This window comes from Erithacus rubecula (assembly GCF_903797595.1).
Source record: "Erithacus rubecula genome assembly, chromosome: 11".
In the NCBI taxonomy this organism is placed as follows: Eukaryota; Metazoa; Chordata; class Aves; order Passeriformes; family Muscicapidae; genus Erithacus; species Erithacus rubecula.
The window spans coordinates 117,565-142,014 of NC_136663.1; the positions used below are offsets into that span (position 1 = coordinate 117,565).

Here is a 24,450-nt window from a genome sequence, read left to right on the forward strand (position 1 = left end):
CATCCAATACCCATCACTGGTTTCTTAAGTAAAAAACAAAATGACCATATAATTGGCTGAAATATTTTCTTAAAAGCAAAGACCAAAATTAGTAGTAAGCATCTTATGTTGTAATCAAATTTGATGCTATTTCCATTATAACCTGTTCTGATTAGAAGAAGCTAACTTGGAAAATGGTGTCTGAAGAAGCATTTGCTCTGCAGTACAGCATTCTGCTTCATTACTTTGTTTTTAAACTGAAATCTGCAAATATCATATCACAGCATGCTTATTTTTTGGCACACAATGCTGCTAGAACAGGAAACAACTACTTTATACTAAGAATTAGGCAAACATGCAAGACAGTTTCTCAGACATCTTGCCAAGTGTTGCAAGCACTGCTTTTCCATTGCTGTCATTATTCATGAGTTGATTCCAAGCCTGTTACCGAAAAGTCATGTTTACTCTGTGTGAGTGACTTCTCTGTCAGCTGAAATGAAGGCAACCTAAACCAGTAACTTCTTCACAATGTAACTACTAAATCTCTTAAAACATGTCTTATGCACCAGGCAACAAAAGAATCCAGCTGGCCATTTTTTACACACAGCAATATAAATAGTGAGCAGTAGTGCTGTGTGTACTACAAGGATCTGTTGGTGCTACATGCCTTGTGCTGGTGTTTCAAGTCTAACCCCCAGCCTGATCATTCTGTGTATTTGAATTGGTAAAATTGTTTCAGTTCTTTAATTAATTGCGTATATCAGAAAACCAAATAACTATTATGAGAAGCAGGAGTCATGCCCACATCTTGTTTTTTATCTCAAGCCTGCAGTGCAGCAAGGAGGAGATGATCCCCGTTGGGAGGGCAGGAGGGGCTCAGCTGGGGTCAGCAGTGCAGGGATCCCTCAGCTCCCTGGCTGGGAACTGCCAGCCCTGACCTAGGACTGAGACTCCACGTGTGCTGCTCTATCTGTCCCAGAGCTGTTGTTGAACCCTTATTGATGAACAAACACACCTGTTCCAGTTAAATGAGCCAGACCAAGCAAGGAAGCAGTTCCTACTCTGGCAGAGCCTGCTGGAGAGGAAGGACAGGTTATAGCCAGTTATATAACTATAATATATAGCTATATATTAAATCCATATTCTCATTCCACCACTGCCCTTTACTCCAAGACCAGGCAAGCAGTGTTTCAGCATGGGCAGGGTAGGAATCACAGACACCTCCTGGGTATTTTTAATACAAATCTTTATTTGTGAAGTACAGGGGAAGTTCAGAAAAATCCTGAAAAGCCCTCAATCATCCACATTTTAATGCTGCTTTGGTTTTGATCCAGCTAACCGAGACCTTTTATCCAGGCCAGGCTAGACTTGGTTTGTATTCATTCCAAGATTGGAATGAAAGAGCAACTTTATTGGGAAAGCAGGACAAAGTACAGAGGTGTTGTGTCAGTAGAAAGAGAAAATTAAATAAAGTCACCTTAGTGACATGTGTTAAGGCAGTTGCCTGTGCCAAGATGAAATGAACCAAAGATATTCAGGATACATTTTGCCTTTCAGTTCAGGCAGGTTAGTGGAAAACCTGCATATGACTCCATCAACAAAGGCCCCATCAGTTAAATTTGTGGCAACAGCACAGTTTGACAACAATGTGTATTTCAGTACACATGGAATGTTTAAAAAAATCCACAATATGTTCATTACAGCAAACACGTGCACCGATGTCAATGTATTGTCATGTTTTAGCAAACATATGTCTGCAGGGGGAACAAAAAAAAAGAAACATATTATTGGAAAGAATGCTAATATTGTATCCAACTAAAAATGCAAATCTGACCACATTTAGAAAACCATACATTAGCCCTTTTATACTGCAGTTAGAGAAAGGAGACAGGAGGAAGAAAAGAGTAATAGCTTTGAAAGAACCTCAATATTCAACTACGTCAATTAAAAATGTGAAACGCATGATTAACTATAGTGTATGGTGCAAATTATACCTGATTCATACTTTAAGCTGTGCTGATTCCAACACTAGCACTATGATACTGACTTTGGAACATGCCCAAACTATTTAACAAGGCTTTAAAGAAATTTGGAGAGAATTTCCTTTCCTCACCAAAAAAAAAAAAAAAAAAAAAAAAAAAAAAAAAAAAAACCACCCTCAAAAACCCCCCAGATATATCTGCAGATTTTGTTAGCTATGTGGAATTTAATTATTTCTCTTGTCATACTTCCACTAAGCAAGGCCAGAATGCTGCAATTTTCATCATATGCAGCCTATTGTCAGTAGCTTATGAGATGCTGTGTACAAAGCACAAGGTTAACACCATCACACTGTGCAAAAATGGTTTAGGCAAAGACCACAATGACCAGGAGATCTGTGTCTCAGTTATATCACCTATACACTGCTGATGACCAAAAAGACAGACAAAAGCCCCCTAGCTCCTAGCTCTCAGGAGATTAACGTCACTGGGACAACTGAGGAATCAGCAGAAATCACCTGATCAAACACTACATGGAAATTCTAATCACAGCAGGGCTATAGAAACAGCCATACACTAATTGTTGCTTAAGAATACCTATAAAGTAACTGCTGAGTAAAACTGCACGGTAGTATAAGTAACAAGTTTCATGTTCATCTGAGAAGCATGCGTATATCTGCAAATTACTTACCTCCTCATGACTGCAGCACAATCCTCCAAGAATGCCATTGATTATCTGTATGAAGCACAGAATGAATTCTATTCCTCCCAAAACAAGGAGGATGGAAAAGAGGGTAATATTCCACTGCACGATGTTTTGAGGTTCCTGACATTCAGACCACTTGTTATACTCAAACAAGTACCTGGACACAGCAATTAAAAGCATAAAACATTGTGTCAGAGTGGGATACTTAACATATACTAGAACCAAATAATGTCTAGTTCAGCAAGAATTTAATCTAGTTCTTCTATACTCAGTAATGGTCAGGAGGCTGGAGCAGGAGGAATGACCCCTCTTGGGAGAGATACAAGTGAAATATAAAATCCAAATTCTGCTGCAAAGGGCTTTATGTGCTTCCTAGTACTCCAACTGCCTCTAGCCTGGCAGCAGCCATAAGATGGTAGATAGAGCCTTGAGGCTGCCTAACATACTGACACTTTGAAAGCATACCATGTTATGAACCACATCAGGATTTATGAGCATTAATGGGGAACAGCACACTGAGACATTTTTGCAGGAGATTCTTAATTAGGGATAATTAGGAGCCCTGCAGTGTCCAAGGATTCTTATAAACCTCAAGCTTCATTTATGAGATTCTATGCCATTGTCACTAATGTGGGCATTGTGCTGCCTCATGCTGGTGCAAAGCAACTTCAGAAGCAAGCCTGACAAAACAGACTCTTACTTAAATGATAAGACAAATATCTTAACAGCCACTATTGCTAGTTTTTAAATCCTTCAAAGTCCCAAAACTTTGTACTTTGTTAGAGATGTCCATGGAAATGAACAGTATATGACGTATAGATTTCCTCACATATACATATTTCTAAGGCTTTGGTTTTACACTGTAGCAGCGAGGGTAACTGATGCCATCGGTTAAGTTCTTACTAAGTGGGAAGGATCCCACTTAGAACTGTGTGTGTGGTTACTGGGCATTGCTGAAAGGTACTGGAATGAAGCCCATGTGTACATTGGGTAGAGGTAACATCCTCCGGAATAGATAACTTACCCTCCAGAGGAGTCAGTGAAAGGATACATCCAGTTTCTCTCTAGGTGGGTAAAACAGTATGGTCCTTGAGATAAGCCCAGGGCTGAAATGGTTATACAGTATCCAGAGCCAAGCATCCCAACAAAGGCTGCCAGAACCGCGGACAGCACCTGCACAGCACACGGAAAAACGTACTGTGAATACAGCACACAGAAACACAGAACACTGTGAGCACAGAAATACGGACTGCGAGCGCAGCAGACAGAAACACGGACTGTGAGCACAGAAACACGGACTGCGAGTACAGAAACACGGACTGTGAGCACACAGAAACACGGACTGCGAGCACAGAAACACGGACTGTGAGCACAGAAACACGGACTGTGAGCACAGAAACACGGACTGTGAGCACACAGAAACACGGACTGCGAGTACAGAAACACGGACTGTGAGCACACAGAAACACGGACTGCGAGCACAGAAACACGGACTGTGAGCACAGAAACACGGACTGTGAGCACAGAAACACGGACTGTGAGCACAGCAGACAGAAACACGGACTGTGAGCACAGAAACACGGACTGTGAGCACAGCAGACAGAAACACGGACTGTGAGCACAGAAACACGGACTGTGAGCACAGCAGACAGAAACACGGACTGCGAGCACAGAAACACGGACTGTGAGCACAGCAGACAGAAACACGGACTGTGAGCACAGAAACACGGACTGTGAGCACAGCAGACAGAAACACGGACTGTGAGCACACAGAAACACGGACTGCGAGCACAGAAACACGGACTGTGAGCACAGCAGACAGAAACACGGACTGCGAGCACAGAAACACGGACTGCGAGCACAGAAACACGGACTGTGAGCACAGAAACACGGACTGTGAGCACACAGAAACACGGACTGCGAGCACAGAAACATGGACTGTGAGCACACAGAAACACGGACTGTGAGCACAGCACACAGAAACACGGACTGCGAGCACAGAAACACGGACTGTGAGCACACAGAAACACGGACTGTGAGCACAGCAGACAGAAACACGGACTGTGAGCACAGAAACACGGACTGTGAGCGCAGCAGACAGAAACACGGACTGTGAGCACAGAAACACGGACTGTGAGCACAGCAGACAGAAACACGGACTGAGAGCAGCAGAAACACGGACTGTGTGCACAGAAACATGGACTGTGAACAAAGCAGACAGAAACACGGACTGTGAGCGCAGCAGACAGAAACACGGACAGCAGCCCTGTCCCTGGGGTTCTGGGCTGGCTACACGGGCTCACTCACGGCACAGCTCTTCCCTCCGCCCTCGCGGCCGAGGCACCCGCAGCCGCCGTCGCTGTGGAGCCCGATGAACACCGCAGCTGGGATGAGCACCTGGGCACGGAGCAAACAAACCACACTGTTCCTTTGGGTTGCACAGAGAGGGCAGACAAAATACACTCTTCGAATTGATTCATTCGTGTTGCTTCGTGGCAGCCAGCCTGTACAGGTGATGCAGCTTTACACCCGTTTAACGCAGCTGACATTTTGCTGCTGGCATCACCAACCCCAGGACAGGGATACTTCTGTTGCCACTTTGTGCCAATATTGCACTCAAGCACAAAAAGAGACTGGTGGGGCATTGCATTGTTGAGGCATCTTAAGTATTTCAGCTTTAAAAGCTTCTGTTTACATTAAACTCTGTATTTGCAAATAGAATGTTTTAGGGCAGAGTGGGTGTGGGGGGAAAGCATTAACGTTATTTCAATGAGGACTACAAAATAAAGATTTTTAAACTGCCAATATACTTGCTACTTAAGAGTAACCATCATTGTCTGAGTGACAAACATCTTAGTAGAGGAATCTTTTTTCCAAGATTTCACAACCAGTTTCCAGTGACAGAAATGCAAAGTAACAAAGCAGAAGCTATCCATGAGAAACATAAACCATCCATACTCCAGAGTTTTCAGCATAAAATCAAGAATGAATGGAGCTGATTAAAAAGAGGATCCTCCCACCAGCAATAATAGTAATTAACAGTGTCCACTTATAAAACTCTACACCCAAGAGTACTCTGGAAAAGCATAAAGAGAGGGTAGAGAGTTATTTGACAACACCACAGACTTACTTAACATGAAAACAGAATAAGAACTATCCTATTGCAGACACATACTTGTCAGCCCTTGCTCAAACCTTTTGCTGAGCCCCAGTGCTTCAAGGGCAGAAGAGGTTGTACAAGTGTGCTGCAGGAGAAATTCCACTGATTTCACTTGCATAATTCTGCCTGTAAAGCCCAGTCTTTGCAAATCCCACTCCAGGTCCCGATGGGACTGTCACACAGCTGTGAGCACCTCTCACAACACAGAGCACCTTCGCATGCAGTTGTTTTCAGCCTGAGATTTACAGGTACCTTGAGATCATAGAACCAGAGTGTTAAGAATTGAAAGGGACCTATGACCTATTTCTAAGAGAACTTCTAAAAGGAGATGAAAAAGGAAGCCTGGTGTTAGGGGTCTTGGATATTCTGCAGTGTGGTTCACAAAACTGAACAGCTGGAAAAGAAGAGCTTCAGATTAATGATATCCTATAACGAGCACCCACACTCCTTGCCTCCTGTTCTTCAAATGCAAAGCTTTCACAACCACCACTCGATTCTTCCAGGTAAAGATCTAAGGCAGAGAAATACCCATCAGCATGTCAAATAATAGAAATTAAGAAATTGTGTCTAAATGCTCATTAGTTAGAGACATTTAAAAGGGGCATGGTTCAATAATATAGCAAATTTTTAAGATTTAACCCTTTACGCAAACTGTGACCTGCTGAGAGGCTTGGTTTCACTTTTACATTCAGATTCTTTGCCCTAGGCCCTATGATTTTTTAGTTTTAAAGTGACATAATGTTGTAGATAAGATAGTCAATAGTAACTAATAATAGCTGTGGGATAATATAGCTCTTTTTTTATACAACTCCAGAGACACTCGTTGACAAGATATTTGACAAATAAATTCAGGTAACAGAACAGTACAAAGTACCTCCAAAACAAACTTGAAAGAAGACACCAGGTTATTACTTACCAGAAAGCCTCCACCCAGAATGCCATGAAGGCACTCCACGTATTTGCTGAGGTGATGCTCGGAAGCAAATCTTGTTTCGCCATTGGGAAAATAAAGTAAAGTGTTGGCCACAATGCAGAGGAGGGCAAGGATGAGCAGCTTATAACCAACACATCTAGCACACCTTCCAAAACACATATTCTCAGCTTTAAAGATCCTCCTTCCACTTGTCCAATTCAACCTATCTCGCACCTGTCCACACCTAAAAGAAGATCAGCATTTATTCTCACGTCCTTAAATACCTGGGGTTACCTAATGACCTGGATGACGTTTACAACCCTTCCTAACCACCATTCCCAATTGCAGAGTGAAAGAGCAGGGATGGCAGAAACGCCACCGCCCTTTTAAATGCAATAATTGTAGATGAACAAAATGCAGTGAAGGAAATATTGAGTACTAGGTGATTTCACACTAATATATGATGCCTGGAATAGTCAGTGGTGAACACGATTGGATGTGTAACAGCCTTAAACCACAATACAAGTTCTGTTAGGAACTGAAGGAAAAATGTTTTGTTTTCTTTGTTAGAAGCAGCTTTGAATTTAAGATTTATAGACTGATTCAGAACGACCTGAAGCCAGGGAAAGACTTGGCTGACTTCAACCACACTGAGTCAGAGTTTTGGGTATAAACAGAATAAGGTCTTAAGTAATGAGAAGTATGTAGAGCAACATCTCACTTTGCTATCCTGTTGATGGAACAACAGAAAACCTCACCAGGAGGTTGGAAAACAAAATTAACATGTAGGCTTCTTAGGATTGTCCTTGTTCTTTCCATTATAAGACGAGATGAATTTAGATTAACAGTCGATTAGTAAATGGTTTGGTAACAGTTAAACCAAGCAAACACTCGTGAAAAAAAACTGCTTTAAAAGAGCAGGATTATAAAAGAAAGTCCTTGCACTGAAATATCATGTATAGAAACACACATAAAAAGAAAAATTCTGAGAAAGAAACAGGTTGAATCCAAGGTTTCCAAATGTACCAGTAATATTAATTTCCATAGTAAATGGAGACACAAAGTGAGCTATAAAAATTAAGATCTAACCTTTTCTCTTTTTCCTCATGAAAACTTTCCTGAAGCAGCCCAGGGCCTTTTTCTTCACACACAGCCCAACACAGAAATGAGCTGCCATGCCCACTGCCATCACAAGGCAGGAGGTAACTAAAATGCACAGGCCCAGACTAGACCCAGGTGCTGCTGCTGCCATCATCACAGCACAATGCAATTCTCACTGCAAAACCAGAAGATGGACAAATGGAGCTCGGGAATGTACAGCTTATTGGAAGACTATAAGGAAATTTTAAAAGCCCCTCAGATTTCTTTTCTTGAAGGTGGAGTAGGGTGTGTTTAATAGCTAAATAACACAGTAGACACAAGCCCAGGTCAAAACCATGGTATTCCTGCAAGAAATGTGAGCAACATTTATGCTGAGAAAGAATGTGCAAAAATGAAAGGCGGGGGGTGAGGAGCAGGCTGGTGCAGCTGTGGCTTTGTGATGTAACTTCTCCGGGTATTGTAGCTGCTGACCTTGGAGACTTCCTTCAGGATGAGAAATATCCTCCAATTGTGCAAACACAGGCTGGCCATTACTGTGTGCTTCACCTCTGATGACTAAAACAACCCTAAACATTATACTGCAAGTTTCCTCTGCAGAAGAGGAAGGAGGCTCAACTGAAAACTTCCTTTATTTTGTTGGGCTAAAAAACCCAAACCACTCCTTCCCCAAACCTACCACCGAATACCCTTCCTCCCACCTCAACAACCACACCAAGATATTGCCTCTGGGACACGGATTTAAAACCCTAGCTCTAACCATATATTGGAAAACTGTTTTATTTGTAACTTAAATAATGGTTTTCTAAATACTTCATTTAAAAAAAGTTACATCATCAAGAACACCTTATATTTAAAATCCATTCTATATTTAATATGTGTACCGATGACCTTGAAAACAGTCTGAGAAAGAAAGAAACAAAACAAGCACTGTATTCGATGCAAATACAATTTTTTTTACATTAAAACACCTGGTCAGGTGTGAATCAAGGGGACTTCATTAATGCCACTGCCATTTGGACACCCTATGGCAGAGCTTCTGCCAGAAAGTCTCAGTGTAACTTTTCTTTGCGGATTTTCTGGTGGATCCACCCACTATTAGGAAAAAGGTTAATGGAGGAAAGGGCCTCTTATGGAGGCACTGGCCAGCTGTGGCAACTGCATGGCATCTGGAGGGGTGACACTGCACAGGAAATGAAGGCATGGGCTTCACCAATTCTTTGGGAAAGATTGGGAACACAACATATGTGTTTACACAAGTCATTAATTCCCACTTGCATCTCTTGTAAGCTGTTCCCATTTGGTCTTCTGCTGTTGAATAGGTTGCTGCTCATGGAGGCCAGGGCTTGCTCAGGCAATTGTTGGGAATGTGCTGGGAATGTGTGGTCACCTGGTGGCTAAACCAAGGTCAGACTCTGCAGCTGTGAGGAGCTCCTGGTGACCTTAGGACAACTCCAACTCCCTTGAGCCATCCGTGCTGCCATCCATTTCCCAATGTCCAAATGATGCATTAGCTGTGTTTTCCAGTAATCACCCACAAAAACACTGTGATGCAGCTGTAGCTGTCCTCACCCCCTCTCAAACACACATTGGTTGCCAAACTCAACCTGGACAGTCACAAGAGGAAACTGCTCATCTTTAAGTCCTTGGTGCCTATGGTTCTTCTGGCCACAGACAGAAGAAAGTCCCCAGATTACTTTTATTAATTAGATCACGACTCCTCAGATGAACTAATGAGCTACTTATGAGCACAATCAACTACCAGTTGTGATGAGAGCAAGTGCTGCTAGCACAGCTGTATCACAGGTGCACGTGCCTGCTTGCCATCTCTGCCACAACTTTGAGACAGATCTGAAGTGATCTGAACCAGAGGGGTCAGCTTGGAGTGAGCACTCACACTTCTGTGTAACAACACACACTGACACATACAGAGAACATTACATTTATTAGTAATAATGCTGTCCTAAGAAGGAGTCAGCAGCAATGCACAAAAGTATTTTTGCCATTTAACCAGCTAGTTTGAAGACTGAAAACTTACAATCAGGACAGAGCTACCACTAAATGAGTGTATAGAAATTCCTCTCTTTAAAGAAGAACCCATAAACCTTACTCAAGAACAACTATTACTGACCCCAGACTTGCAATACCACAATCAAATAAACCACTTCAAACACTGTTTTCTGGTGACAAACAAAAGCCATGCTGTAGCCTGCATTCATTAATTCTCCCAACAGTGTTATTATGGTAAAAGTAGGACACAGGACAAACAAATCCTTTTTTTATTTCTGCAACAGCCTGTGTGCGAAACCTTGACCTTGCAAAATGGCCAGCAAAAGTTTGTTTCCCCTGGACTGTACTACTAACACGCTGGTTTGCATTTAGGTTTCTAGTCCATTCCTAAAAGTGTGATGCTCTTGCAAAAGTTAAACAAGTATGAAATATTTCCATCTCAGTATTACAAGCATCCTCTCCCCTACACTGTGTGTCTGTAATGGCTGTAGGGATCAGAAAACTGGCACCAGCTGAGTGTGTCAGGTCTGCCCAGCACAGCCCAAGGAACAGAGCAACCACTGAAAACAGATGTTGAAAACATGGAACAAAAATTACCAGCATTATGGCTTTGGATCTTGTGCTGCAAAGGTCAGTCATTACTTGCCTTTGTGTTTCTCATAAAGTGGTCCTGTTGGACTTCAAATCCAGAAAAAACTCCTACCTCTATCATACCATGTATTTTAGATCTATAAACTCAACCCCCCCCACCCCCACCCCCCCCAAAAAAGAAAAGAAAACTAAAACCACCAAATTATTTGCCTGTTTTTGTCCCCTTAGCACATGCTTCATACATTGCCCATGCAGTCTTGCCTCTGGAAGGAGGCATTCGTAAGTTCTTGCCAATTTAATGTTTTAAATTATACTTGCTGAGCAATCTCACAACTACTACTTATCTGCAAACAGTCTACATATTGATCCCATAGCAGCAGGATGGGAAATAAATCTTTGAATGAATTTAACATGTCGTTGACACTAGCATGACTGATATTGCAGCATGTTGTCTGTACTTAGATATCTTTCAGCACCTCAGCAGTTGAATCAGACATCACAATCAGAAAAGCAAACCAGGCATGACCACAAGACTCTTAAAAGATGATTTCCTAGACTGCAATCCCACCCTCATCCATCCTGCTATCATAATTTAAATTGGAATTCAGAAATCCATTTAACAATATACACTCAGTGCACAGAATCTTTGCTACAAGATGTTCCTAAAAATGGCTGTCAATAATAAAGCCAACTATTTCATGGTCATGTTCCTCCAAGGGGTACATCAAGACCTCAAAAATGCTATCCAAAGGTAGCACACATTTTTAGTAGGACAGAATTTTTAGGAAAACCCCCAAAACATGATTTTAAAAATATTTTTAAAAACAGTTTAAAAGAACCAATTAAAAACCATTATTAAAGAATAAATTAGTCTACAGAGGATTCTTTTTCAGCTAAGTAACACTTAATGGAGAAAAGCACAGGAAAATAACATTTAATGCTGATTGTGATTTAATTAATCCTTAGTCTTTTTTAAGGAACAGCACAACTGAGACTGTGTCCTCTGTAAACCTGTAAATCGTGTGGTACATGATACAGCACTCTACTGCAGCTGCTCTTTTCAGAAAATTTTTAAAACTCACAGATATGGTGCCATTCTAATGGACTGTCATTTTCTTGGAGGATGGGGAAATACTAATTTCCTGAATTGGGGCTTTTCAATTCCTTTGTACTATAATTACAGCTAAAAGCAGCTGTGTCATTTCGGGACCAAAACATGGCATTTAGCTGCAGAAATACAGACGTGCTCATCCCAGAGCAGCATTTTGTCCGAGTCCAGGGCTCGGGTCCTGCCCGCGGGACTTTGCCAGTGCTCAGGAGACGGAACTGGGGAACCCAGAACTCCATCAGCTCCCTCTAGTGACACCCAGGCTGAGCCCAAACAGGTTCTGCCGCACCCAGGGGGCTCCGAGGCTTCCACAAGAGCACCCGAAACACCCGAAACACCTGAAACACCCGAAACACCCGAAACAGCATCCCCAGGTGAGAGCACCTGCCCTTGGTGGAGAACAGCAAGGCTCGTGGCAGCTCCTGGCGCCAGGAGCAGACAGAGCCCTCACAGGGAGAGAACTGAGCTCAGCCATCGTGCCAGCAGCCCCCGAGGCTCCCACAGGACTGCTGGCATTTGGTTCAGCTGCTAGTTCCGAAAGAGGGTTCTTCCAAGAACAGACTTAAAAATGATAAGTTAAAAAAGAAAATAAACCAACTTTCTTCTTTTGTAGAAAAGGGCTCCTGCTTTCTGCTCTCCATAAGCACACAAGAAACAAAATAAACTGGAAATTTCCTCTACAGGTGAGGAGAAAAAAAAAAAAAATCAAAATACCACAGTCCTGCCGCAGCGTCTGCACTGAGTGGGATGGAATTTCCCTCCACAAAGGCAGGCACCCCTTTGAGGAAACTGCAGCAATGCCAACAGCAGTGCTGCCTGTCAGGCAAAACATCCCAGGCTTTTATGCTACACTCCATTGACTCCCAGGATTTTGATAAATTACACTCTCTCTAAGATGAAGACATAGGGCTTACAAACAAAGGCTCGAGGAAAATTGTGTCTGTGAAACCATTACAATTACAAAGCCATTAATCATTCTTCATATGCAGACTTTTAAAGTAGGTTGATGATTAATCCAGCCTATGATTAATGTGCAATGAATAAAAAGATTACCACAACAAAAATTAGCTTCCAGTCAATTTTCATTACAATTTATTATTATTATTATGTTAAGCATTAAACTCTTCTTATGTCAACCCATGAGTTTTCTCACTATTAACCCTCCAACTGTCTTCCCATCCCATCCAGGGCAGAGTCATCAAGGGGCTCTGTGGGGCTGAGCTGCTGGCTGGGTTGAACCATGACAAGTGTATAAAGAGTATGTTGCCAAGTAACATTAACTACAAGGTTCTATCAAAGTTTATTGCTAGTCATTCAATCCTGATAATGCTAGGATCATGAATGAATGAATGCATGTTGCCGAGACAGAACCTGGATTTTTAAAAAACTATTTAATATTATGAAACAGTAATCTGAAAAACATAAGACATTTCTACTTTTCTGTCAAAATGAAATTAGGACCTAAAATTTGCAAGCTCATCTTGCAAAGAACTCAAAGATCATCCTTAACATTGTAAATTATACTTAAAAAGAGCAAAAAGAAAAGCAGGTACCATTGGTTAGAAGGTACACATTTGTCAGGGCTATATAACTTCGCACTGCTAATGGAGTAACTTCTTTATCTTAATTATAAGGAGTCCCAGTACCTCAGAAGTCATGAGAGACACTTCTGTCTTTCCTTGCCTTAAAGAAAAAAGTCTCAGCTCTGGCCACAGCTCCACAAGAGTAACTTGGCCAACACTGCATTTGAATAGTTCTGCACGGAGCCACGGCACAGGCTGAATTAGACTGAGCTAGGAAGGTGTGCAGCCCCCTCATCACCTGAGCTGAGCTAGGAGGGGGTCCAGCCCCTCACCACCTGGGCTCAGCCAGCACTCACCTGCCAGTCTGGCCTCTCCTGCAATTTCACACCTCTGCAGAGGGAGAAAACAGCCAGGAAAGGCTGGAACTCCACTCCCATCCTCCTTTTGCATTAAGAAGGCTTTGTGTGAAACAAAAATGAGTTCCTTTAGTCCGGCAGAGCTTATCATTAACAGAAAATACGTAATTTTAAAATATGAAAATTAACTATCATGCCATGTAAGAGTAGTATAGTTTGGACTCTCTGATCATCTTCTCAAATACTCTTCACGGACACTAGGACATGTTCCATTGGTAAGTTCTATCTCACTTGTGGTTTAAGTTCTTAGCTATCTGGAACCAGTCCCACTCCAAAGCCCCTGCAGTTGCATTTAGGTAGAGAGCAGGCCTCAAGGCATTAGCTCAAGGATTCACCACAGTAAAGTAATTCTCAGTTCTGATGGCAATACATTTTCAGAGCAAGATTTCCTACTGCTTGAAATGCAGAAAAGAAAACTTAGCACCCATAAAAGTTCTGTCTCAGTTAAAAATTAGCTACTATATACCTATAAGACAAACTGACCCCTGTGTTATGGTGAACTGTCCTACTGGAACCAGAGGATATATTCATACTGGCAAATGACAAAAATAGGAACCTAATCCTTACTCACTTTCTTAAAGCAAAGGACTGTATTAGACTAGATGATCCACACTAGTACAGCACTGGAAAAATTTAAGGAGAGCAATTCCAAACTGGTAGTATAAGGCATAAGGAAGTGGACTCAACTTGTGCCAAGGAAGGTTTAAATGAGATATTTGGAAACATTTCTTAACCAAAAGGTTTGTCCATCCCCAGAGGGATTTAAAGCTCTGTGGATGTGGCACCTGGGTACAAGGGTTACGGTGCCCTTGGCATTGCTGGGGGAGTTGTTGGACTCAATGGTCCCAGAGGGTTTAATAAACTGATTCCATAGTTGTATGATAACTGAGACACACCAAGGTTTAGATAGACACTTGGAAATGATAGGTGTTATACGAAATACAAAGTACTACATGGAGCCAAAGTCCTCTAATAGCTATATAGTGCCTATATCCATAAGACATCTCAACTTTATAACTAATAATTGGTTAGGTTCAAACACAATCCTGCCAATAAAATAAAGTAAACACATCTATCTAAAGTACACAAACTCAGACTAACACAGCCTGGTACTTACACACATGGGAATTTCTTCCTCTGCATGAGTAATTACTGTGCTCATGGACTTTCTTACGTTCCTTCAATAAAGCTGTCATTATGCAAAGCATTAAGATCATTTTTAGCTACAAGATCTTACTAAGCATGGACCTTATTGAATTTAACCTGACTGCAAACCCCATCAGCCTCCAATATTTAATTTCTGCCCTTCAAATACACTAATGAAACAAAACTCTTGGATAGTAAGATCTCTGCTGGCAGGCAGTTTGCTGGGAAGCAGATCCACACGGTGGGGTTTTGGAGAGCTTCACCTCAGGGTCCTTCCTCCATGCTCTGCTCCACACACACTGGTGCAGTTCCTGTCATGCTGAGCTCTCAGAAATTCTGGGCCTGGACATCTGGCACAGAAAGCAGAGCAGCTCTTGGGGAGATGCCTCCTCCTTGTGTGAGGACAGTGACTCTCCTCCCCTCCAGCCAGGGAGGGCAGTGGGATGCTGCAGGTGCTGCCCCGAGTGACAGAGAGCTCTGAGCAAAACTGCTGCCAAGAGGTGCCAGCACCTGCAGACACAGACACCCGACAGCCCAAGCTGTGCCCCTGCTGTGCCCCACTTGCTTCTCTGCTTGTGCTGGCTGAGATCTATGGTTTGAAACAACTCTTGCTCATTTGTCACTCTTCTGTATCTGAATCACATCTTCAGAGCTGATCAGACTTGAAAAACAAACACATGCCTCTGAAATTCCTTACTGGATACAAAAGACATACCTTTAACATTAGAACTGTCCAAAATGTTTAGAGTCAAAGCCATGACTCTTTCTCCTTTTGGAGGCATTTCCCAAATATTCATGTACTATAGGGAGGGAAAAAAAGGCTTTTTCTTCCCGCTTTAAACAAACAAACAAACAAACAAACAAAACAGGTATTATTAAAATTTTATATTAAAACCAGGATAGTGAATGTATTTCTTTAAAATACCAACTCCTAAAAGCAAGGTAGTCTTTATCCATTTCTCTGAATCTATCTTTTAGAATAAGATATAGCCATTATGAATTAGCAGTGTTCTGCAGCAGCACCCCAATTTGCCCAATGCAATGTAAGAAAGTTCTAATACTGTCATTATTGTTACATGAGGGGAAATCTTGTTCCTTCACACAGGATAGATTTCACTTGCAGATGAGTTACAGAAGGGTGGTTTTCATAATGCACTTGAAATTTGCTTACATGTAATGTAACAGTCAAATGTAACAGTCAAAACAGTTGATGAGAAATATGTAAAGTTATGAAAAGCCCTTTCTTACCCTCAGCACATGATCTCTAAACGACTTGTCAAGGCCTGGAGAGCCAGTCTGATTGCTCGCTAGAGGACAGCAGTAGAAGCCAAGTGGCCTCTGAGTCCTGGCAAATACACTCACACCTGAACTGCTCAGTGGGGAAGGGTTACCTGTGCTGAGCTCTGGGCACAGCTCCCTGGGCAGCTGCTGCTCTGCTGCACTCAGTGCATCCCAACATCTTCTGCTGCTTGAGATGGGGCACAAGAAGGCAGCATGACCTGCCTGCTCATAAGGTCTGACAAGAAGATGTGGTTTAGTAAGTCCTCAGGCTGAGGAAGGCCTGTGACCTTCCTCATGTTGAGGAGGCATTTTAATGACCTCTTGTCAAGAATTGGGCACCCCAGCTTTTTCTACATCTGCACTCCAAAAGCAATGATGTTTGCTTCACTTTTAAAATGTGTCTCTGCACACACCGATTTGCCCCAGCTTCCAAAATCTAGTTGTTTTTTTCCCAGGTTGAAGGCATGACCCACTGCTCCTGGCCAGCCATGCTCAAGCAGTCAGCTCTCTCCCTGAGTCAGCTCTGGCACAGGTATCCCCACTCCCACTGGAAATCAGAGCAGCTCCAGGTGTCTTTGCAGGTGCCACTCTCAATGTGTCAGGCACCTGGTTAAAATGGTCTCTCAAGACAGATCAAGCACTTCCATTCCTCTTCCAGCATACATCACCCTGACCTCAAGATAGCCCAAACTATCCTGCTAAGTTGTATAAAAATCTTGTCAAGTTTTATGTCTGCTTTCAAAGATGCTATGTACCTGGATGCTTTGGATTTAGCACTGAGCACATGAGTGTTCCCTCCTTGAAAACAGTCAGTTCACTTGCCCAACAGATAGCCCATTATGTTCAGGAGTCTGTCCTCTGTTGCTCAACTTGGACAACTCTCATGGATGCAATTAAAAAATATCCTCAAGTAAAGGCTACAAGCATGGGTGTGGATATAGCCAGATATTTCAAAATAGTCTCTGTGAGTCATGCTGCAGACTCCTGCTTCTTTCCAAAAATACCTTTTAATAGACAATGGGTGTGCCACTGGATGGATGACTAGGAGCTTTTTCCTGCGAGCCCTGGGTGAGATGGAATGCTTGCACTTGGTGTTACAGGGAGCTTCATCTAAGAGGGGTGTGCAGAGTATGTTGGCCTGCCTGCTGAGGAAATGTCACTCATAACTTCTAATAAAAGCCTTCCCTTTTCCTACACATTTTGCAACTCAACTGTCATTACCTAGCCTCACTATAGAGACGCACAAGTTTTCAGAAGTATGAGGAGTATTAGGAAGTATAAGTAGGCAAAATGGAAGTATTTAATCAGAAATAAATATCTAATAAATATTAAAAACGCAACTCTGCTCTTCTTAGTACTTACGAGGCATACATAGTCAATTGTATCTACACCTTTTGGGTAGAAGCATCCCAACTGAAAAATAACTTGGGAACAAACTCCCTGTGTATCAAATACCCTAGAATATTACCTAGAACTAAACATATTGGTCTTTATTTTTGTGGGGTTTTTTTTCCTTCTAGGATTCTTATTACATTGTAATATCCACTATACATTTAGCAGAAATGCCTGTTATTGGGGATAATGATTGGAATAGCCAAGAAAATATAGAACAGTTTTTGAAAAGCCTTTGTCTTGATACTCCTGCATTTATTACTTTTTAAAGACTAACAGAAGTTCTGAAAACACTGTTTCCACATGGCTACAGATGTGACCTAAATTCACCAGCATAAGGAGGTATCATTTCTGGGTCTACCAGCACTATTAAGAAGATGTTTTGTTTTCAAGTGGAACAGGGAGAAAATAACCACTCAGTACAGACATCAAGTCCAGCAGCAGATTTCTTGCAAAAATGCTCTTTCTGTCTTGCTGGTGAAGTACCAACAACACAACAAAGGGAACAGGGGAAGACATTGGAGAAGCTTGGCTAAGCAGCAGAGAGGATGAGTGTTTATCTGTGCCATTCCAGATCCCTGCTCCTGCAGCCCGTGGCACCAGCGCAGCATTCCTTGCACAGGGATGGAGCTGGGCATGGGGACACGGGGTGAGCAGGGGACAGCTGGGAGGCAAAGCCACGGCCAGGGGAAGGGCCAGCACAAGGCAGCACATCCCAGGGGTGCAAGTGATCTCTGGCATATGTGACAGCAGGAGATGGCAGAAAAAACAGCTTGAGGAACAGACAGGAAGAACAGGGAACGTGAACTCCAAGGTCTGTCACAGTCTCTTGACCTCAGGCCAGCTCATATTTTTCACAATGAGATACAGATAAATAACAAGAATTATCTCTATTTAAAAAGAAATCTGATTTATTTCTAATATTTTTGCTAATCGCTTTAAGACCAAAGTTAGGCTCTTGGAATCTGAATGCTTGCACTGTCAGGATCCATCAGGATCCATGGCAGCCCTTACATAAAGATAAACACAGCAGAAATACAGCACACTTCATCCCAGATCCCTGGTATGAATGCAGGAGATGCATTATCTGTCAAAACAATATGGGAGTGTTCTGAAAGGAGCAGGGTACAGCCTGGTACTGTACCATTAAATATTAACACAAGTGATAACTAATCTATTCAAGGTGAGTCAACTCTGACCACACTTTTAATGATTTAGGAAAAAAAAAAAAAAAGAGTAGACTGAGGACATAAATTGTTGTAAAACATGCAACATTATAGGTTTGTGAGAAAACATCTGTGTGAAAGAGAGGGAGAAAGAGAGACGTTGTATTGTTTTCTGCAGTGAGATCCTGTATGAGCTTTTAGCCTGGATGAACCTGCATTATCAACAGGCTCACTCTCAATTACTTGTTTATTTTTGCTGACATTTATTTCTCAGCAACCTGCAACATTACATTCCCTGCACAACAATCTGTTCATGATATGGAAATTATTGCAGTGCCCACTTAGGACTGCACCATCTTCCACTCAGCTCAACCTTACTGACACGAAGCTGCCTGTGAAACAGAAAGAGTTGCCATGAAAATAAAAGCAATTTAACAGAGGCTGCTGAAAGATCCCCATTAATTAACCTATTATGGTAAAGTAATTTTTCCTCTCAATAAGTGTAGTATTCGAATGATACAACAAGAAAAATAAACCTGTTCTTGTCTTCTGTAGATTTCCTGCTTTAGGGAGAAAGGCATCAGCAGACAGTCTTGCACCACTTTTAACAGTTCATGGTAGAGTTTAAATGGAAGTGGTGAAAATGAATTCGTGATTTGTGACAACTTTGAGAAGCCAAGTGAAGGTTCAGCTGTAAAGTGGAATATAACTTGTTCATGACAATAAAGGGTTTTTACTTGTTTTGAAACAAAAAGATTGAATTTAAAATCCAGGTTTGAAGTTTGTTTCTACTCCTGAAATTAAAATTATTGAATTCTTTTAGAAACACATATCATGCCTGTTGACAAAATGAAATGGTCCATATAAGTCTCAGAAAAGGAAAGAAACTTCAAACTGTAGAATATAATAAAAGCCATCTGTGAAGTAGTTAACACATTCAAACTTGTGTACAGCATACTACACCTAGAAACCATATGGGCTTTCAGTGAGAGAGTAATAGCTAATCTGGTTTCAAGCTGAGACAAACTTTGTCTGCAAAAAAAGTAGGAAGGTGTAATTAAATGAAGTGAGAGACCCCTAAATGACACTGGATAGTGACAATGACAAGAATTATGATGTGAGGGACAGGGTAGAGCCAGAGGCAAGATTTCCATTGCTAAGGTTCATTTGAAGCTTAATGTGGATAGTGCAACCAGCAGTGCAATCCTACTCCTAGCCTAGCAAATTTAACAGCAACTAATCCACAATCACCAGGCACAAACATTGTCTAACCCAGAGCAGCTGCCTTGGACCATCTGGATGTCTGTTTACAGAGCAACCACTTTGCTGCTGTACCTGATGCAGATTGCAGGATTGCTGAGGGTGTAGAGGAGGTGAGGGAGCAGCAGGGAAAATGCACTCCCAGTGCTGTGGATCCTCCAGGAACAGGGCAAGCTGCCCAGAGCTGAGCACAGAAAGGACTGAAGGGGCAAAGAGCTTGGGAGAAGGTCTAGAGGTTGTCCTGTCTCCCCTCCAAAGCTCTGACTAAGAAATCCAAGCTAAACCAAATCAGTAATGGTCTGATAACAGGAATAGCATGCCATGTCCTTGCTCTGCGGGCTTTTCTTTGGATAGTGGGGCTGTCAGCAAACAGCACGCAATCCACAAAACTCCTGAGTTTGCATACATTTTCAACCAGTTCAGAAAAGGAACACAAACTTACACAAAGTGTGTTTGAAATCAGACTTAACGTTGCATGATATGTCTCAGTTTTTAATTTAATTGTTAACTGAGAAGTCAATGAACTACTATAACAATGCAAAAGCGAATTCTCAGCCTTAGATCTCCACTACCACAGTGACTGGTGAATAAATCCACTGCAGGCAAGGCCACAAGCATGTCTCACACTGCTCTCCAAGAGCCTGTGGAGTCTATTGCTGATAATAGGAACACAGGAACTCCAAGCCACAACCAGCTTGAGCATATTGAGTGAAAAAACAGCATTTAAATTGATGGTGGATGAAGAAGGATTTGAGTAAGACAATTCCTCATTTCTTCTTCAGCAAGACCTCCTACAGAAGTTCCTGGGAGCCATGGATCCAAGGTATGCAACTAGATTCTAAATGTATTAGCTTTAATTGAAAATTAAATACTTTATTTATTTTGGAAAAATAAAGAAAAAGTCACAGCTGTGAGTTCTAGGCATTCCACAGCTAAAACCCCAATCAGCTTCCTCCTTTAGAATTTCTAGATTCTTGCTATCAGAGGAGATCAACATAGAAAAAAATACTATTCAGTCTTGAAAATCTATTTCTGTAATAGAATTACAGCATGAGGATAACAAAGAAAACAACTGAAGAGGAAATAAATTGTAAACATGGACTATGACCCCACTCTTAACAAATGTCCTGGTGAAATCAGCACAGGAGGTGGGCTAGCCAGCTGGAGGCATGTTTGCAGTTATGAGTAAGATAAATATGAGGCATTATACATCCCAGCCTCTCAGCAGATGGATTGAAGAGAATGGTGCATATAACACTCTCACTGCTGATCAAAATCTGTACAGAATTGCATTTAAGTACATGAGACACAGAGCTTGGAATGACCCACAGCAGTCCTTAAGTTTGAACACATTCAAAATTATAAGCCTTTCCAAAATGGAAACAGTTCCTTCCTCTCTCTTAAGGCAGACATGTCCCTTACAGAATTCTGGAGAATCAAGAGAAACAAAAGAGCCAGTTGGCCACAGTCATGTCATTTCCATGGAGCATGTGAACAGTTGGACAGCACAAGTGGAGAACAAGAAGCAAAGCAGCAGGGATGGACCTGGACAGGGACTGGGTTTGATGGATGTGCAGCTCACACCTCTCATTACCAAAGGAGCCAGTGTGCAGGGAAAGCTGTTTATCAGCAACACAAACAAGCTGCAGTAAGAAAGAGCGAGATCTCTTCTACTCCCATCTCCTCCAAATTGAGGAAGAAAGATGAGAGGGAAGTGTTCTCTTCCATGAAAGCATGAAAGCAAAGCAACTCAGAGTGAGTTTGCAGAATTATTCCTGCTTTATATTTGGGGCCACATATGGTTCCTAGCTATGGTGAGTTAATGAATTCACAAAAGGCTTTTCATCTCAATTACACTGGTAATTCACAAGAGAAGAAGGAAATTCCAGGTCTGGGCATGTGATGTGAAAACTTAAAAATATTTATCGGAGATAAGATAATTTCAAACTGCAGACATAAAAAGCCTGTCAAAACCAACAATACAAGAATTAAAATCTGCCCTTGCTGAACATGATGGGAGCTATGTATTTGAAGTTGTAGTGAAGATTTCACTCAAGCAATGGTAATTCCAATTGCTCATATTTTCAAATATTTATAGTCCTTACTTAGAATTGAAATTTTCTTGCAAAACACCAGATACTCTGACTGAGTAAATGAACCTAGAAGCAGATCAAAGCATGAAAGGGACATTTTTTGTGAGGATAATACACGTGGAGACACATCATATATTGCTGCACTCTTCAGAAATACACTGAATCAGCATGAACACTGGGCTCTGAAGACATAAATCAGTGACAAATGGTCACTTTGAGAAGGAAGTTACAGAAAACCAATCCCAGTGGTAGCATCCAGTGACACTTCCCAGGAAAGCAGGGAATAAATTATGTGGTAAAAATAGGAGGCAGATTCATCTGTTTCTAAAACTTGAAGCAACTGGAATGGTTTCCCAGGTATCTCCTGCTTGTTTGCCTGCTTTTGTAGAGTCAAGAAGAAGAAGAACCAAATTATATCAGCAAGAGAATGATTGTACTCGATGGACAGTTGTGCACTTCTGCATGCATGGTGATGGAAGAATATATAACTGCAAATGCTGTACATCCTCTAAATAATAATTTGTGTGACTTGGCAAAAACTCACAACAAGACAATAAAGGGCACACACCCCCACAGAGAAATAAATAACAGGTAGCCCCGAAGGAAACAATTCCTCATTTCAATTCCCTCGTTTTGGAAAATACATTAGGTGGAATTTTTGTCCTCATTATTTAAAGTACTTCAGTGGTGCTTAGATGGCCCTCAGCAATTCTGAAGTTCCTTTGTTTTCTCCTACAAACACTGTGGATTTCAAAAATGGCAATTTCATTAATACATAACAACACACCTTTTGTACCAATGAACAAAAATAAATATTGCAAGACTCATGAAACGTAACAGTAGGAAAAAAAGAGGTATTACATACACATAGTTATGTAATTTTTGCTTACTTTAAAGTAATATAAATTAAAGGAGCAATTGGAGATTGCTTAGAGCCCACATGCCCTTTTGCGACTGGTTGACATTTACTTTTGGACTCGGATTCAGAATATGCCTTGAGGAGAATGAAGGAATGAAATTTTATTGAAACCCTTACAGAAGATGGTCCATGTTGTATTTGTGGGAAAGCTGGCAAGCAGGCAGAGGGGGCATGTGAAAGAGAGACATGTAAACCAGAACATGACTACAGAGTAATAGAACAGCAGAGAAGTAAATAAATAAACTCAATAAAGCTGAGTTACAGTAAAGCTGAACACATTAGTTCTAATGTGCCTTCTATCCCAATTTCCCCCGACAGCCACCAGCACCCTTGGCTGCTCTGTATTGATGGTGACGTGGTGTCCCTGTGCCACTGGGGACACCACCCAGTCTGAGCTGCATTTGCCATAAGCTCTTATCTGAGCTTTGACACAGGTCAAAATGGTATGAGGGAAATGCTCTGTGCATCAGCAGTCTGTCCTCAGAGCCTGGGGGTGCAGCAGCTGGGCTGGGACAGGAAAAGCTGCTCTGAGAAAGCCCCTGGCCCCCAGCCTCCCCTCTGCTCTTGGGTGCCTCACACAAGCCAGCCCAGGTCTGAGTCTGGGACAGGAAGGGGAATTAACTTCTCCCATGCCATACATCAAAGTACAAAATTTGAAAGGTATCAGCACTGCTTACATCCTCCTGAAACTACCAAAATGGAGTGGCCTGATATTGCTATGATTTTCCACAGGAAAATAAAGTCATTTCACTTTTCTGCACAGCATGGACTTCGTATGACTCAGGAGATGAGGAGTAAAGGAAACACCCTCCCAAAACACAGCAGACAGGAGTGCCTTCCATTATGATAGCACAGGTCCTAGAGACATACTGTTCAAGAGTTCAGGATGACACAATGTCCAAAGACTGGCTCACCCAGTTCCCAGCCCTCAGAGCCTCCAAGGTGGAGCATTTATTCCACAACAGGAATAGTGGCTCATGCTTGACAATGGTTCACTCCTCCCAGATAGGTGGGCACAGCTGGAAAACATGTCTGGGAGTGGAAGAGGCTCCTTTCAGAGCAGCTGAATGTGCAAGCCACTCAGCTTTTCCCTGGGGAAAATACTTGACTCAATCTGAGTGCTGCTTTCCAGCTCTGGTTGGATGCCCCTTCCCTGCTGAAAATGAGGTGTAGCCCTCACATAAAAGCTGGCAAGAGTTAAAAAACTCCATGCATAGATGAGTATAGTTGAAGAGAGGGGTCTGGCTAGACTTCAGTGGCACAGGCAATGTTAGTGAGAGGAGGAAGGGAAAGTGCAGGAGTGCAGTGAACACCTGGCAACATCTGGGAGCATCTGGGAGCAGCTGCCTTTGAACCTCCTGCTGTGAATCAGGATGGCAGGGTGCTGGATGCAGTACAGCTTTAAACTTTTCATCTTTACTGCAAGCCAGGATTCACAACTGCCAAAAAAGCTGCATTCTAGTCAGAGAGAGAAGGGGAAGAAAGCCAACTTGGATTTACATTCCAGCTACAGCTAACATTTTCCCTATGCCTGTTACTGAGCCACAAGCAGGAGCCAAATTACAGATGCTGTCTACCAAAAAAGAATGTTATGAAAGCCTATTTAATGTATCAAGTGACGTAAGGAGAGTTTTCAGGTCCTGAATCTTTGCCACAGAATCAATAACTGGATTTTAAAGGCATGCAAACTGCTTACACTGACCCTGCTGA

The 24,450-nt window shown here is 42.0% G+C and overlaps 1 protein-coding gene across 1 annotated transcript; it reads right to left on the reverse strand.

Moving 5' to 3' along the window:
• Window positions 1-1,217: 1,217 nt before the first annotated feature.
• TM4SF1 (transmembrane 4 L six family member 1) lies at window positions 1,218-6,956 on the reverse strand. The gene is made up of 5 exons (XM_079315558.1): window positions 6,741-6,956; window positions 4,972-5,061; window positions 3,689-3,837; window positions 2,650-2,821; window positions 1,218-1,733 (listed from the first exon to the last, which is right to left on the reverse strand). The coding sequence occupies exons 1-5, from the start codon at window positions 6,915-6,917 to the stop codon at window positions 1,719-1,721; spliced, it is 603 nt and encodes a 200-aa protein (XP_079171684.1). The 5' UTR covers window positions 6,918-6,956; the 3' UTR covers window positions 1,218-1,718.
• Window positions 6,957-24,450: the final 17,494 nt, after the last annotated feature.